This window comes from Pseudonaja textilis, chromosome 3, assembly GCF_049901715.1.
Source record: "Pseudonaja textilis isolate UNSWEBS1 chromosome 3, rPseTex1.2, whole genome shotgun sequence".
Lineage (NCBI taxonomy): Eukaryota > Metazoa > Chordata > Lepidosauria > Squamata > Elapidae > Pseudonaja > Pseudonaja textilis.
Window position 1 is genome coordinate 151,195,474 of NC_141992.1, and position 17,993 is coordinate 151,213,466.

The 17,993-nt window shown below is 33.8% G+C and overlaps 1 protein-coding gene across 23 annotated transcripts in view; it reads right to left on the reverse strand.

Annotated features, from left to right (window-relative positions):
* The window catches only part of PTPRM (protein tyrosine phosphatase receptor type M), a 465,145-nt gene that overhangs the window by 188,678 nt on the left and 258,474 nt on the right, over positions 1-17,993 (reverse strand). For all 23 annotated transcript variants that reach the window (XM_087931096.1, XM_026699382.2, XM_087931092.1 and 20 more), the window contains exons 9-11: positions 17,646-17,755; positions 15,027-15,228; positions 11,079-11,181 (exon numbers count right to left, since the gene is read on the reverse strand). In XM_087931096.1, the coding sequence (XP_087787222.1) occupies positions 11,079-11,181; positions 15,027-15,228; positions 17,646-17,755 (415 nt within the window). The remainder of the gene's footprint in view (positions 1-11,078; positions 11,182-15,026; positions 15,229-17,645; positions 17,756-17,993) is intronic.

Here is a 17,993-nt window from a genome sequence, read left to right on the forward strand (position 1 = left end):
CCCCTAAAGATGAAATACCCAATACAAATTCTCCAGCAGCTTGGATAAGATATTCTGTAACACTTCCAGCTTGACAGGAGGAAAAATAGAACGAAAGCATGTTTATATGTGTGTTTGTGTATGTGTGTGCGTCTGCATGAGTGTATGAATAAAATCTTTTAAGCTTCTTTGGGACCATCCAACCATTTCACAGGAATATTTCCAAATATTTAAATTACTATTTACAAAGGGGATTTTCTGCCAAGAAAAGATCCAAGCACAGTCTTTTCTTAGTCTTCCTATGCATACAAGACAGAAAATCCCTGTGGTTCTACTGTTAAGGAAAATGGATCGTCAATGGAACGATCCATTTTTTTGCCTCTGTGTTGTCAGGAGGGCATTTACAATGAGACTGAGACCAATTATTTACTTCCTCAGGGAAGAAAAATGCTTGCTAATTTATATTACATCTTGATTGCAGCAGAGCCTAGGGAGATTCAAAGCTGCGCATCTTTCTGTTCTGTATAATATGTTTTTGCTAAGTACATGGAATGCAAGAGTATTTTCATAGCTCAATGTGGTACATATATTTTAATATTTAATTATTCCAGGCTGCACTATACCTGACAAAAATTGATAATTTTGCCTTTAACAGAAAAGGAAGCTACAACAGTCTTCTGTTCATATAAGGAAAGCAGAAAGCATGTCTTAACACAGGATAACCATATTATGGTCCAATAAAATTCCCAGCTTCTCCAGTTTGACTGAATCTTCTTTTAGTTCCTGTTCCAATAAATGCAACAGATGTAAAATGTAAAATCCCATTTTTTTTATTCCAGACTTATGAAATGTTGATTGGAGACTAGTCTATGCTGAAGTACGAATATTGTGTTTGGAATTATTATCCTTATCCTTATCGTTATCATTATCATTATTATTTAATTGCACATTCAGCAAGATGTTCAGACTGGGTTTGGCATTTTTGTCTACCTATCGAGTCCTTACCAAGGGCCTGGGGTAGGTAAATCTGGATGTTTGCCACAGGTGAAAGCTGTTCCAATTGCCTTCTGCAATTGATTGATGGCAAATTTTTCAATGCTGTCAATGTGTCTATTATTATTGTTATTATTATTGCTGTTAATATTATTGTTGTTGTTATTTAAATTTTGTCCCTTGTTTGATAAACTGAGTTAAATCAGCAATTTGAAGTCAGTTGTAACAGGCTTACAATTACAAGACAAAGGCCCAACGCCAAATCAAGCAATGGATCATTCAAACCATATTACTTAGAAGAAATATATAATAGGATTTATCACCATGGGTACAAAGTTGCTAAAATACAAAAATATAAACAAAATACAACAGTCATAGATTCTTTCACCATAAAACATAAAAGGCTAAAATAGACTCTGCACCATAGCAAACCTATGTAACAAAAAGTATGGATTTTCTGTGTTTTGAAAAATTAGTTACTGATATTAGTATTAGACCTGAATAATATTATGACTGCATCTAGATATAACATAATAGTATTCATTAATATATTTAATTGTATTTTGAATATTGGTATCTTGAAACTATTTTTTTTAAATATACAGTAAGTATGTGAAATGCATTCTGATTTACATATGCAGATGAACATCAACAGTTATTGGTTTAGAATGTATCATATTGGTAAGGCATTTATTCTTCACTACATAATAAAAAGCTTTTTTAATCACACCATAAAATACATTTGACCTAAGCAGATTTTGTTCATAAAATGGCACACACACACACACACAGACACACACACACAAGTTATAACTTGCCTTGCATAGACTTTTTCACCTTTTTGATCACTTTCCATATACTGTATATGATAAATGGATCTCAACTGATGAATATTCCATTTTCATTACTTTAATTTCTCTTGGTCTGACTGTGATCTTGATAAGATCAGTCATAAATTGCTTTGGAGTATTAGCTGGGAACCATAAATGCATTTTGTGTCCTCTCAACCATAACTCATTACAGGAAAGTAACCTGGCATCAGTAAGTCACTGGGACTTAAAAACCCACATATGCAACTCAATATCCTGCTGCTAGGCTATTTAGTGATAAAAATCTGATATAATAAAATATTAATTACAGCTGAAAGGTTGGATGAAAAATATGAACTCAATTACTAGCCCATATTATGAACAAAGGGCAAAATGGAAAAAACCAGTTATGGACATTTGAGATAATAAAGTAATAAGTAAAACATTAGAATGGATCTGAGAGTTTCCTAAAAGGCCACCTATTATTAATCTGTACATCTAGGGTAGAATTCCAAGTGAGGAAACCCTGGTTGGCAGCACTTCTGTCTCATTTCACTAAATTATTATTGATGGTGGTGTCCTGGAATTCTGTCCCCCTTTCAATAAGAGTTCCCATTACATACACATGCTACTTCCACCAAATATTCACTAAATAATTAATTAAAATGAGTATGGTTATTTATCATATTTATGTTTTTGAACCTTTCTTCCTACTCTGTTCGTCACTGCAGAATAATTTAAAGCATTAAGCACATAGCATAAGAAGGAGTTGATGCTAGTTTCTTCTGTGGTTAAATTAAAAATGCTCTTTACATATAGCAATGTTAATTTTTTAAAGGCATTTCCTTGCCAGATATTACCCATGTTTTAGAGACAATATGACAATTCTAGCAGTTGACTAATTTACAACTGGCCATGTTGGCCTGTAACTTTGAAAAATGACATAACAAAATTGGACTATATCAGTTTACATCTAGGTGTGGATTTCAAGATTATCTATTCCCTCAACACTATGATCAGTATAATCTTGAATCTGTAAGCTTAGAAGGATGGGTTTTCTAGTCCAACATATCTGAAGCATATTATTGGGGTGAGGGGTGGGATGTGTGGATCTGCTTGGCAAGAAAGTCAGGATGCTAAACCAGAGCCTTTAGACACATTCTCAATGATCCAAGCAAGCTATTTTCACTCTAGTAATCAAGTAATCTAATATTTCCAAGATCCTGACATTGGTTAATAAAAGGAATATGGAATGCACCAACCCTGCCAGACCAAATCAGTTGAGCAGATACTATTAGCCCTGTGAAGTGTACCAGACCAAAATACAGATGCCAAACAGTGGTACTTCTTGGTTAACAATCATTTGTTTAGTATCCATTTGAAGTTGTAGCAGCACTGAGTGAATGCTACTAATGCCTGGTCCCCAAAGTTATGGCCATTGCAGAATTGCATTGCAAAATTCAGGTGCTTGGCACCCCTTTCAATTGGCCTATTTCCTTCCACCTCTGCCCCCCTGGATGCCCTGCACAGTGGCCTTCCACAGTAGCAGTGGCACTGGTATTGAACTAGAGATCTGGACCCTTCAAAACTTTCAGCTGGTCACTCCCACCCACTATGCCTCTACTTTAGCCCTAGTGCCCCTGCCACCAAGGAGAACAGCCTCAAGCTGTGGTCAGTGCTCCCAGGACAAGGAATCATCCACTCCCAACACCATGTACTCTCCAAGCCTGCTGCTGACTCCCACTATCTTGCTCCTGCTGCTACTGAGGCTTCTTTCCAAGACCTCCAAATAGTGCACATCGTTCTTGCGATGCTGCAGAAGCCCTCAGCAGCTTTCTGAAGGTGTTATAAAGCATCATGCACTATTTGGAGAATAGCACAAGCTGTCTCAGAAAAAAAGAATTAGTTTGCCCAGCAGCTGCTTCATACAGGGAAGGCCAGGCACACCTCAACAACAACAGGAGGAAGACAACAAAGATCATGTGGGTGCAGCAGGGCTTGTGAAGTGCAGAGTGATAGTGATTTTGCACTGTGGTGGCTGGCTGCAGAATGAGGCTAGAGACAGCATATTCGACAGCAGTAATTATTTATGTTTTTATATCCCACATTTTTTATTTTTATTTTTATATTATTTTATTAGTTTTACAAATAACTCAAGTTATAAAGATGTCCAACCTTTCTTCTTTCACAACAACAACCCTGTGAAGTGAGTTGGGCTGAGAGAGAGTGACTGTCTCAGAGTCATCCAACCAATTTTCATGAGACTCCAGCTTTGTAGCCCTATGTCTTAACCACTTAGACCAAACTGGGGCTAAAGTAGAGGCCCAGGATTGCTGAAGGCCCAGGATTGCAACATGCCTCAGTGGCGGCGGCAGCATTAGGACTGAAGTAGAAACTTCAATCCTAGTGCTGCTGCCACCACTGAGGCATGCTGCTCTGTAGGACATCCCAAAGGGATGGGAGGAAATAGGTGGGTGAGGAAAGGTGAAGATGAAACAATCCCTTACATTACATTATAGACATCATAGAAACTTTAATTTTTTTTTCAAACCATGATATGTATTTGAAAAACTGCATCTTAAGCCATAATCTAGCTTGAAAAAATTGACATTCATGATTGGGAATGCAATAAATTCTGCTTCACACAAATATCTTGTAGAAAACAGGAATAAAATTTCAAAGCCTCATTTCCCTCATTCCCATATCTTTTCTACTTTGACCCAGAATGTACTCAGTGGTTATGTTTATTTTTTAGAATTGCTACACAATATCTCAGCACTGGATTATCTCAGCCAACCATGTTTCAAATGTTATTATCATAATTTTCAGTGATAATGTCAAATGGGTTTCACTCCTAGCTGTGCTTAGTCATATCTTCCCAGTTATGGAGGTTGAAGTCAAAATTTAATTTGTTCAAATGTTCAACAATAACATTTTTTTCATTTTTTTTCACACTTTCATCTTCCAGAAGCAAGTATAATATGGGGGGGGGGGAGAGAAGGAAGCACTCTTATTTTTTTCTCTTTCTCATAATTTCAGCTTTCCTTAGAAAGTTGTCGCTTTTCTATTACCATGGCTAGCGTGCGATCATAGCCTTGCCCCGAAGCATTCAACTTACTGTATTCTGAAATATATCTAAAAGATTAGCAAGGTGAAGTACCTACTTAGAATTCAAGGACTAAATTTTGTGTAGGAAATACCTTTCCACATAACAGTAATTAGTAACTGGTAAAACAAGCAGTCTTCTTTTAGATTGCTAATCCTATCTAGTAGATGTGTGCAATGAATTATGCATCATCACTCACATCAGTTGTTATGCCTAGTTGAAGACAAAATTGCCCTTTTATGGCTGCAATCACTTGTGTTTTTCTGTATCATTTGACAAGTCCTAAATACATGTACAATAGACATTTGACAGTGATATGTGTTCAATGTTTTTAAATGCAGCAGTCACAGTCAACCCTGCCTTGAGTATGGTGTCTGGTCATCATATTTTAAGAAAAGTTCACAGAAATTGTAGAGACACAACAAAGATCAATAGATATGGTCAGGGGATTGGAAACTAGTTTTGCAAGAAGAAATTGGGAGAAATTGGATGTTTAGCCTGAGAAGAGACATCTTGAGGTGGGGAAATGACAATGTTCTTCAAAAATGCGAAGGGATGCTACATAAAAGAAAATCAAGATCAATTTTCAATCATTATCCAAGACTATTGGATATTGTCAGTATTCCAGACTACAAGACATTTAAGATAGAATAATGATCTTAAAATTACGAGCATAAATTTCTGGTGAAATTTTTAGAAGAGCTTCCTAATGATCAGCAGTTTAATAGTAGAATCAATTATCCAGAAAGATGTGAGTGTACTGAATTCAGTGGTTTCCCTTTTCAATAGATGTTTCTATGTATTGAAGATTAAAAAATATAAATTACTTCCTAAACACTTTCTTTAAAACTAGCTTATAATTCCGATTTCCCAAGCTTTATGTAAAGAAGTTTTTTAGAAATGTAGTTATAATACAAGTATACCACTTGAATTACTCTTGCCGACATTAAAAACTTCAAATTAAGCTTTGACTACTACTATAAGGGCTACAAAACTTTTGTTCTGAAACTGAAGACTCGTAATAATGGAAACCTACGTTTGTAATAGAGATTGAGACTGAGTCTGTAATAGAGATTTTTTTTTTTGAAATAGTCATACTCCATATAGCATCAAGTTACTGCAAATCAATCATTTAACTATAAATAAGAATATTTGCCTACCATCATAGAATGACAATAATAATCCTCAATAAACCTCTGTCATTCTACATCACAGAATTGCTCAACTATGTTTTAAGTCATTGTATGGTTGTTAAGCTATAATTTAGTAAGGTTGTTTTAGGCAGAAATTGAGCCTCTGATTTATACTGCAAGTCTGCAATTGTACAGATTGTTAACTAATGTCCCCTAGAAAATGAAAAGCAAAGCAAATTATCACTACCAAAATATATACAAATGAATGTACTTGTGAGAAGTTTGTTTTAAAATTTTATTTTTCTAAGTATTTAAAAATTAGATAATCGTTGCCATACACATAAAGAAGAAAATTCTGTTTTTTCCCCTCAAATTTGATATCTATGATAGCCTGAAACTTTGATTTGTATTGCTTAATATTTATTGTTAATTATATATTAAATCAGATATTTGATTAGATATTAATAATATCTATAAGTGCATGACATTTATGATGGCAGTGTGAATACCGAGAAAATATGACAAAGTAATGTTTTAAGTTTTAGAACATTCCTTATCTCTGGTTTCCGGGTATTGCAGTGCCACAACTCTTTGTCATCCTTAATAGTTGGTTATGCTCCATGGGATGCTAGGAATTATAGTTCAGTAACACCTGGCTGGCCAAAAGTCCCCTTCATTCCTGCTTTACGACATACTCATAATGTCTATAAATTCAGGCTATAAAACAACCTAATGGTATCATCTAAACCTCCTGGATTGTACTCCTTCACAATAATGGTAATGGAAATGAAAGGTCTAAATTCTTTCCATTAAAATGTATGGGGAAAAAAGACATGAAAAAAGAAGAGGCTTTCACGTCTTTTCCAAGAATGCATATTAAAGTTGCTAAATCTAAGGATAAGAATAGGAATAGACTTATATGACGCTTTACATTGCTTTACAGCTCTCTTTAAATGGTTTACAGAGTCAGCACATTGCGCCCAACAATTTGGGTCCTCATTTTACCCACCTTGGAAGGATGGAAAGCTGAGTCAACCTTGAGCCTGGTGAGATCTGAACTGCCAAACTGCAGGCAGCTGGCAATCAGCAGAAGTAGCCTGCATACTGCACTCTAACAACTGCGCCACCAAGGCTCAATAATAAGAAGGTTGGGGAGATTAGCCATTCAATTGTTCATCTTCCTCAGCCTAAATCAATAGAATCCTCGACTAGTTTTATGCTTGAGTATTTAAACCATTTATAAGGGAATCTGTCAAAATCTTTGATTCAGAAGTAAGTTCTACTGTTTGAAATGGAATGGGTGGGATTTTGCTGATTTTATTTTAGTACAGTTCTTTGTGTTTCCTGGCATCTGTTCTAGAGGTCTGGGACTTCCCACTTCAATAGTGATGCTACAGTGATGGTGCTAATGCTGGGAACTGAAGCGAAGAGAGGAAATGATAAACATTGTTTCCATCTATTAACAGAAACAATATGACTGGAATTCCCACTCTGTGAAAAGGACAATCAGGATGATAAAAGAGTAAATCTTAATGATAAAGACCCATATCTCAAGTACCAACTCTACTATTGAATGCCTGATATAATATTGCACAGCTATTATTTATATCTGTGTCTGACAGTTATCTCAGTCAAGTCTCTTCTGCACAAATCGTCAATTACTCATTATTGAACAACAGCTCTGAAGTTGACAGCTATGCTGATATTGTCCAAACTTGCAGTTATGGGTTGAGAAAAGAAACAAAAAAAAAGTAAGATACCTTTTGTTCCTCAAATATGCTACTGACATATCACAGAATAGCGACATCTATCTCAGGAGTACAAATTGATAAAAAGTTGTAAAATGCAAATTGAAAGAATCATATTTATATCAGGGTACAGCTGATGAAAAGCAGTGTCTGGGTGCAGATCTTATAGTGAAGTACAGATAATGTAAACTTCTGTACTTATGCGACTATGCATTCTGAAGCACCTCTTTCAAATAATTTTTGAAATATGGAAGGAGTAAAATAAAAATAATAATTAATGCTGGGAATTGTGGCATATTATCAAAATATCATCTTTCAAATTGACATTACTTTATTTTGTATTTTTGTACCATTCAATGTACAGGGCAATGCAATAATCCTAAATTAAAGGAAAAGTTGCAATAAAATTCCTCAATTTTTATAGATTTGTTAGGTGTTATATCTGATATTTTGAATGTAATTTGTTGGCCTTAGCAGTCTGAAATTTAAAATTTATGAGGATTAAAGCATTAATAAGAAAGAATATGTATGGAAGAAAAATATGTGGACTTGATTTAAAGTGACTAAAGTATTAAAAACTGTACTAGAAATTTGTTAAAAATATTCTTCTTTGTTGGACTGAATGCACAGAAAAAAGGAATTTACTACATAACAGAAATGGAGATTGAACCTCTTTTCAATGCCTGAATTTTAAACTGAAAGCAGACAATAGTCATTTAATTTTTATATAGTCAAAATATTTACCTACATTTATACATATATGAGAATGACAGAAATGTACTGAACAAATTGAATGTATCAGCCAATATTAGTATAAAATATATTCTTTTTATATTCTGCAAATGTATGCAGATAAGATTTAATTAAATGGGGCGGGGGACTGAAATACAAGCTAAAACACAACTTCAAATTGATGTTCCAAAATTCTTTAAGCAAGATTATAGAATGAACTGTTCATATTTTATATAACGAATAAAGATTGCAATAATAAATGAAATTATGTTTCCAAAAGCTAACAATTTGCTTTTGAGGATCACATTAAATGTTAGTAGTTTATTCCCAAAAATTGCATAAATTGTTTTTTTAAAAAACACCTCTTAAATTCATGATGCCATGCAGTTATGTTCTGAAGATGCCAGAACTGTAATTGAAGTGGACTGAATCCAAATAAAGTTAAAACAGAAAGCTACATTCTAATTTTATATTTCTTCTAGGTGAAATAATAAATGGAGGTATAAATTGTAAACAAGCAGTCCTAGGCAATAATGTGCTAGAATTTGTGCTTACTTCTTTCTGCCTGCTCCCTCTATCTATCAGAGGAATTAAAGATTTTTATGTGACAGAACTGATGTATTGATCAATAACACAACAACAATCATTTACACTGAAAAGTTTAGAAGAGTTCCAAGAAACTGCATTAACCATGCCAGATAGTTTCAGAAGAATCAATAGACAGCCATTGCACTTAGTGAAGAGCATAAAGTACAGCTACATTTTTCTTACTCAGAATGAATACAGATTAAAGAAACAATCAGCTGGGAAAGTCTGTTGCTTCAGAGTCTCCTGAAATGATTGTAGATGTGACAATCTTGTCCCCACCATTTAAAAATGAGACTTCTGGAAACTGAATTGCTTACCTGAAGTTCAATGATACCCCACCTTAACTATAACAAAAGAGGTGTTTTTATATTTTATTGTTGAATGACTTTACAATTGATATCATTAACAATGAAAGGGTAAGGCATTATTTACATTTAAAAGGCAATATTACAGTTCATTTCTATTTCAAGAAAAAATGCAATTTTAAAAAATCAATTTTTTAAAAAATCACTGTTAAAAAGTTGATTATGCCTTATCTCATCTTATGCAGTCCTTCACAATTTTTAATTTTTACTTCTGATGATGCAAATCCAATGTGCAGGGGAGATTCCATGTAATTAAGCATTAGCATGAAATAAAAAACCTATGTTCCCTGCCTGAGATTATCTTTATTCCAAGTCCTGCTATTAGGATTTATTGTGCTCTCAGTGGGTAGTTGAAAAAAATTAGCCTCCAGTCAACCATACCAATTGTTAATTATCAAAAAAAAAAAAGAATTCCATAGTGACAAATAGGCTATTTAGATTTATTTTCTTTTAACTGCCAGTGTAACTGACCCTGTATAACTTTTTACCATAATAATTAATTTTTGGCTAAAAGAGCTGAAGCACAAGATTTATTAATTAATGGTCTTTATATGGCCAACCATCTTCAGAAATAACTCTGAGTGGTGTACAACAATTAGTAAAACAACAAATATATTAAAATTAATCATTGTAAACATTTTAAAAAGTTAAAATTAAAGACACTAAAAATGTTAACAACATAGAGAGTAAAACACCAGTGAAAAATATTTGAACTTGTTTAAATAATGAAAAACAAGATAAAAATCCTTGCAAATGTAGTTAAATATGTGTGTTCCAGGATAAAGTTGCAGAATCCAATCTGAGTTGGTCACCGGGGAAAAAAATCAATTAACAACTAAAAGCTACACACAACCAGGCACCATATAAATATATCATGTGCAGTGCACATATTCTGAAGAAAGTTCCTTGATGCACTGTAGCATGAACAAGCTTGGAAAAGTAAATCTTTGATCCTGGTGACCGACTCAGATTGGATCCTGCATAAAAATTTGTATCATTGGAGGAAAAGTATTTGCACAGCATTTCAGGTTTTGTAAAGTATTTAAAGTATTTTAGATTATTTTGCTGTATCTCTTACCGCAATTCTGAAGCATATCATTAATCTTACCATATTGAGTATTAGGAGATTGAGGCTGAAAGACTACCTGGCCAAACACTATTTAGAGAACATTCCTTTTTCTTTTCTAACTTGATTATAATCTAATTTAATTTTTAAATTTCCTAGCTTATTATTATTCCTGATTACCCGAAATAATGGTGATTAAATCCTCAGTTGCAAGAGAGATTAGTTGTAGAAAACACAGTTGCAAAGGATAAAGTAATGATGCACCCTTGAACTCATACCACCGCAGTAAGCAATTACCTTGTAGAAGTAAAGAAACCACCCACAGAAAAGCACAAAAGCTTTGTTCTTTATTTTCAAAGACTAAGTTCTGAAATCCTGCATATAATACCTGAATGCTCCACATCAAAGGATTTTCATATTTGTCTCCCATTTAGTTTAATTAGAGATAATGCACACATGGATTTAAACTGTGTTGAATTAGGAAAGATCCCCATAAAACACTGTCAATAAATTAATCAATTCTGTTTTAATCTTGTACATTTCCCCAACATCACAATACCTGACTGGTGCACCTCTGCTTTGTGCAGGCTTCAACAGAACCCTCACAGTACTGTCCGTTTGATTTAAGGGTGTTTCCAACTCATAGGGTGGCATAGAAGGTGCTAGACAAAGAAGCAGACACATTTAATTTGTCTCTTTCATATCATCTGGATCTTAAAACAGTCTTCCTAAAAATAGTATTTACAGCAGAGCCACATATCCAGAACATTCTAAACCAATTTCCTTCTCTTTGATGAACTTGACAGCCAACCAACAGCCACACAACTCTTTGTGATAGGCCATCCTTCTATGTCAGAACATTCAGTAAGGAGATTGTGAACAATCCTGAGTTTATAAAAGTTCGCACTGCAGCATTTATCAATTTACATTGATCTTCAATCTGTTAATGTAGGAATTATTCTCTTTTCTGGACATCAAGATAACTTGTTGGTAGTCAGGACTGAACTAAATAAAAGTTTAAATTTAAATTCTCTAAGATGTTCTCCATATTCCACTTCTGTCAGGGTATGGTGCTTTAGATTTTAACGTTTCCTATGTGTATCCAGATTTTTCAGATATTCCTTCTGAATTGAATGATAGTATGTGTAGCTTTAAAACAGAATCAAATCGTTGGATTTCTTGCTGATATCCTCCATTTCACAGAGCAACCATGGATGAATATTTCCCCCCCTAAGCTTTTAAAAAAGATATAAAAGAATGTAGATTCTCAGTCATCCAGGTCATGGTTGTCCCAAAGGTGCTTCTTCAAGACGCAACTGGACTTTGTTTTTTCTTTGAAAATGTTTCACTTCTCATCCAAGAAGCAGTCTGAAGAAGCTTCTTGGATGAGAAGCGAAACATCTTCAAAGAAAAAATAGAAAGTCCGGTTGCCTCTTGGAAAAGCATTTACATAATATACAAGAACTTCATTTTCTATGAGTGGGCCTGACTTTTCTAGCTTCTTTGTAATCAATTATTATTTAATTAATTCCATTATTCTGGTGGTGGTGATACTTTTTTAATTAATGAATGAATTCATTTAATGAATTCTAAGTTTCAGTAGCATAATACTTTTAGTACTGATTAACTAAAAGTTAAGCTTGGTCCTGCAGATACAGACATTTTAATGGAATTTTCTACTTAATTATTTAATATTCCTACAAAAACAATAGAAGCCAGGGACTATTGAATATGGTTTGGATAAGTAACAAAAATAAAGATATCAGTCTTTAAGACACAGGATTATCTTATGTAAGAAAGGTAGTCATAAAAGTTTTCTAAACAAACAAAAAAACTAGACCTGCCATTTTAAAGTTTAAAAAATATGATTGAATTGGGCATAGCTAAATATATAAGTTTAAATGGAGCATGTCAAATCATCTTAAGTTTGTCCTAATTATGCTTTCTTTAAAATTCAGAAAAGTTGGACAACATTCCCATCACTCTCCAAGAATATGGAGAGTGTTTTTGCCCTAATGTTTTTGCCACAAAAAAATACTGATTTCAGAACGTTTGGGTAATAGTTCTATTTCTTGGAATTTCAGATGATAAAACATATATATTTAACAGCATCTGTAAAAAAAAGCATCTGAACATGTAATTAGCAACAGATAGTATTAAGTAATATATAACCCAAACTACTTCACCAATCAACTCTGTCATTAACTTTGTCAGACTTACTGATTCTCTGATAACTATGCTTGGGGGGAAAAATTACTCTGAACATGGAGCTAAGACTGAGTACTGAGACTAGACCACATTAGTTTTTAAATAACATTCCGGATACCAGTACATTTCTAACCATGATATAAATGGCTTGAGATAACATTCAAAATAGCAAGCTCATGTGCCCTTCAGTTGCCACTAATTCTACTTCATTCGTCTCTTTGTCTTTCTCTTTCTTCCATACTAAAGCAAGTACAGGGGACCGGAGAAAAGTGTTTCCGTTATAATGCATATATTGCTTTCAACTTTTTAATACTTCACTGTGTCAATTATATTGTTGTCACTGATTTCTTTTTATTGGTCACTGTTTTATAACTCTGCTCCTATTGCTTCATAACTCTGAGAGTTTATTAAATTGAAGGTTGCACAAAAATGGCCTTAATACATATAACAAGTAAAATAAAATCTCCTTCAAGTTGAAGGAGGGTTCCTAGTAATTTCATGGACCTATCTGATATTGCTGGTGCAAAGTGATGCTGTCATAAAGTGTGACATCATGTAAGCACATTGCTTAGCAATGACAAACATAGCACTCCTTATAACCTCAAAAGGCAGCATCATTAAGTAGGAAATGGTGGAACTTCCAAGTAAGGAGTGTAGGAGTACCATGGGGGAGGCCCAGTGCAGCCTGTGCACAAATTGGGGAAGACCAAACTAGGGGAGGGCATGGTGTCCTATAAGCACACAAAGACTATATGGTGAAAAATGTTGTGCCCTGTGACTTTCAGGAAGGCTTATTGGAGGGTGTGGCACAAGCAGGACAGGAAAGGTTCAGGACCTTCCCTGAAGCTTCCCCCGTGACTTTGCTTATGCAAAGCGATCGTGGAGATCATATGATTGTGGCTCCCTGCAACATCATAATTGTGAATCAGGCACAACTTGTTTTATTTGAGGGTGGAATTGTCCAATAGCTGTGTCCCAAACTACACTGTTTCTTCCTGGTTAGGTGTTGACTGGTTCATTATTGTCTCTCCATTGATGGATTGGCAGCTACTTTTCTGATTTGATTAAAATTGAAGCTTCTGCCTATAGTATGAAATTTTAGCTTTTTATCTGTTGATCTTCTTGGCTACAGCTGTTATTTGCAACTGTATTATTTTAACTGCTTCCTTGATTTTCCTTGTTTCTAGGTGGTATTTTATGATCTGCTGTTCTTTGGTCTGCTGTTATTGTCCCAACTTTTTTTTCAATCTCATTTTAGTGGTCGATGGTCGGGTTTTTTTTTTCTTTTAGTTGATTTTTCATCCAAGGTATTCACTTATAACTGCAGCTCTGCTGTACATTAGAAGGTTTGTTTGTTTTTTTACAGTGAGCTTGTGCTTAGATTTAATATTACAGGTAGCACGTGACTTATGACCACTTGTTCAGTGACTGTTCAAAATTATGATGCCACTGAATGGATTTATAACCTATGCCCACAGTTACAATAGTTGCAATCTCCCAGAGGTCATACAATCACAATCTGGGTGCCTGGCAGCCTGCCCACACATGATTGCAAGGGAGGGTGCAACTTCCCCCCATCTTTGCAGGTGCTGGGTCCTAAAGTGAGTCATACAGACAGAAAACATCTCTCCAAAGAAAGTTGCAAGAGCTTTTTGCTGTTTGTCTGGTCCTTTTTGGCCCAAGCTCTGTGGCTTTCACCTACCCACTGAGGTACTTTGTGCTCTGTTAATAACCTACACAGTCACTTAACAGCTGCACCTAAGAAAGCCAGGATGCAGTTGTAAAGTCACATAGAGATTCAACTTATGACTGCAGTGACTTATGATCATAATTTCCAGGGTCAGTTGTGATCGGAAGTCGAGATCTACCTGTATAAAACTGGAATCTTTTAATACTTGTGCTAGCTTTTTTTTTGGAACCAGCTTCAATGCAGACGACTTTAGTCTATTGTTTTATACATAAATAATCTAAAAATAAAAATGATTAGAAATGTGAAAATTTACCAAAAGACCATTTTAATAACCTAATATGAGATGAATGTTTTTATGTCTGATTAGCTTAGTTTGCCTCAACATTTTAAAAATGAGTTTAAAATGATAAACTCATATCAATAATATTTTGGACACCAAAGGATATGTGCAGTAATGCTTAAATAACATTGTTTAGAAAGGAAAATGTTTTACTGCTTTAATTTAAATATGCTCCTGACATCCATAATAAAATTGTAAAATTTAAGTTAAACAATTTAAATGAATATCACATTTATCATTATGACAAGGTTGATGACTTTAAATAATACCTGATATCTTTGTGGTAAATTGACTTGTTACAGGAGGTCCAAAGCCTTTGGCTGTACTAGCCCGGATAGTGAAAGAATAAGTAGTTCCAGGATGCAGTCCAAAAAACAAATAATGTGTTTCATTCCCATGCTTTAGAACCCGTCCACTTTGGTTTGATAAATCTATTTCTGGGTCAAAGGAGCTGACAGCCTTGTATGTGATCTACAAAAGAATACCAATAATATCAGAAGTTGGACAAAGATTGCATAATTATTCAATATATCCTTTAGATGTCTGCAATGTCAGACACCTTCTGATAAGTTATTTTACTCTTAAGAACTTCATGTCTGAAATATAATGAGAGAACACAGATTTAGCCAAAGTATTGTGAGGGTTTTTTTTAGCCTCAGGGTTTAGAGATACCAAGTTTACAATTTTAAAGGCTATAATTTTTAAAGGCTAATACTTTTAACTGGTTTGTCTCCCCCCCACCCTTTAAAAAAAAATTTTTTTTTTTGGAGGAAAATTAGTAACTGATAAAGGAGAGCTCAGGTTTGAAAGGTGGGATCTTTAGTGCTCTTTGAATTTGGTTGTTTTCTTCCAGAATTTTATTACTAAACTAGGTAACATCATCAGTGCACATCTGCAAGAAAACAACCATGTTCAAAGAGCACCAAGGATTCCACAAATGAGTATCTGTTTGTTAGGTATACACAAATATGCAAACTGACCCAAAATATGTGAGAGAATTATAATGATACTGTGAAACACTTTGATGACAATTTTAATCTGCACTTTTCTTAATTGACAATATGCTGGCCACTCAACAATCAACTAAAGGCAAAAATTATATCTGCTTGAATAATTCAAGAAAGACAGGGACAGAGAAAAAAGACCTTAGGACTACCAAAATTCTATCACCACAAAATTCTATATCCATGTTTCTCATTGAGGGGGGAGGTCTCAAAAGATCTGTAAATATCCAAATTGGATAGGTGGATTCATTTTGGGTAGAGTAAAATGACAAGCAGTATACTTTCTGATTTCTCCAGCATTCCTAATCATGCAATCCAGTTTAAGCCACTACTACTAAGGAATTACCAGAAAGTTCTGATGCTATATATATATATATATATATATACAAACAAACAAACAAACAAAAACTCCAGGAACAACAGTCTAATGGCAAGCGGCAAGATAACATTCTAACCATGGCTTGTAGAACAGATATAAAACTTGCAAATACTATTCTTAAAATAGCCATGTTTTGTTTGAAAGTTGAAACAAAATGTATGCTTTGTTCTACACTCAAAACAAAAACACTTAGAACAAATGTTTTTTTCAAGAGTTGACTGATAGTACAATACTGAGATCTGACAGCTCACAACATTTTGTTTCAACTACAAACTGCTTATTTGGAAACAATTCTTGCAAAATATTTCCCCATTATATTTCATATTCTGTTTCTCATTCTGTTTTGAAAGATTATGAACTTAGATAATCTAGACCAGTTTTCTTCCTAGAAGAATCCTTGAAATAATTTCATGTCTCAGGAAACTTCTGAAGAAATATTTCAAAAAACACAAAACAAATCACAACACAATTCATTTCTAACCTACTCAATCCATGTTTACAACATTTATAATGGGAAGCAGCTGAGTTTGGGCATCTAAAAATTCCCACCATTGCAAGTGGAAGCTGTAGAGAGACTTTTCACAGAATCCTAGATAAGAAAAAGTCTAGAAATAAAATAAATCACAGGAAGAACAATTTTTTCATTACCCAAACAATTTTATTTTTTGTAATCTACTCAATTTTAGAAATATATTTTTCCACAGTAAATTATTCTCTTCTTTTATAATAAAACAGTGTTTCACAACTGGTTGCAAAACAATATTGAAAATTTTGTAAAGCTAAATTAGATTTTTGTTTTGTTTCTTTTGCCATAACATTTTAACATCTTTCTGAAAATGAAGTAAAAACATAAATGTCAAACTAATTCAGTCAAGTAAACGATTTGACAGTGATTATAGGTTGACAACAAAATATGTACAATGCTTTGTCAGTATATTTACGCAAGATATCTTAGGGCAGAGGTGTCCTATAGTTCTTTTGTTAGATTAACAAATAACATGATTGTGTTGAATTTGCATTTTAATAAATGAGAGGTTCTTCTTATTTCCTGTTACAATAAAATTGTAAAAATGCAATAGTGGGCATAAATTAATTTGGGAACAGAATTAGATGGGATGGAGAAAATTTGTCTATGTATCAAAGTGATAAAGGAGTATAATGATAAAGAAATTTGCCTAGAAAGTAGAGTTGAGGCACTCATAACTCTACTACAGTTATCAGAAAAAAATATTATAGGAGTATAAGCAGTACCGATATCCTAAGTATCAAAAATCAACACCTTTATATTGAGATTAATCAATAAAACTAACACCTAATGTTGAGATTAATATATGCTGTATTATGTTTTTTCTCTGTGATTTTCTAATGTCTGATTAAAATGCTAAAGTAACATGAGTGTAATTACAACCTAAATTGTGAATCAATAGGAAAAATCATCAGATATATAAGAAACATACTTTATGATATTGATTGAAATCAAGCCTATAGTTAAACACATAACATACTTCATATAAAGTGATCACTCCATATGTTTGTACTGGCTCCTTCCACTGAAGAAAAATCTTCTCCTCAAAAGTATTTCCCTGGATAGATTCAAGCGGAACAGCACTTGGAACTAATGAATAAAATAAAAGAATAAGATGCTTAGCAAAGTGCACTGTAACTTAGGCATACTGAAGTTTCACTTTAAGATTACAGAAATCATTTGGCAGAGTACTAATAAGATACATTCAGGTCGTTCTAAAGTAACAATAGATTTCAGTGGCAAAATAGCTTCTATAGAGTTCTGTTCATTGAACAGTTTTAGTCAAACTGTTACACTGGGTTTTATATATTTTTATATATATTTTATA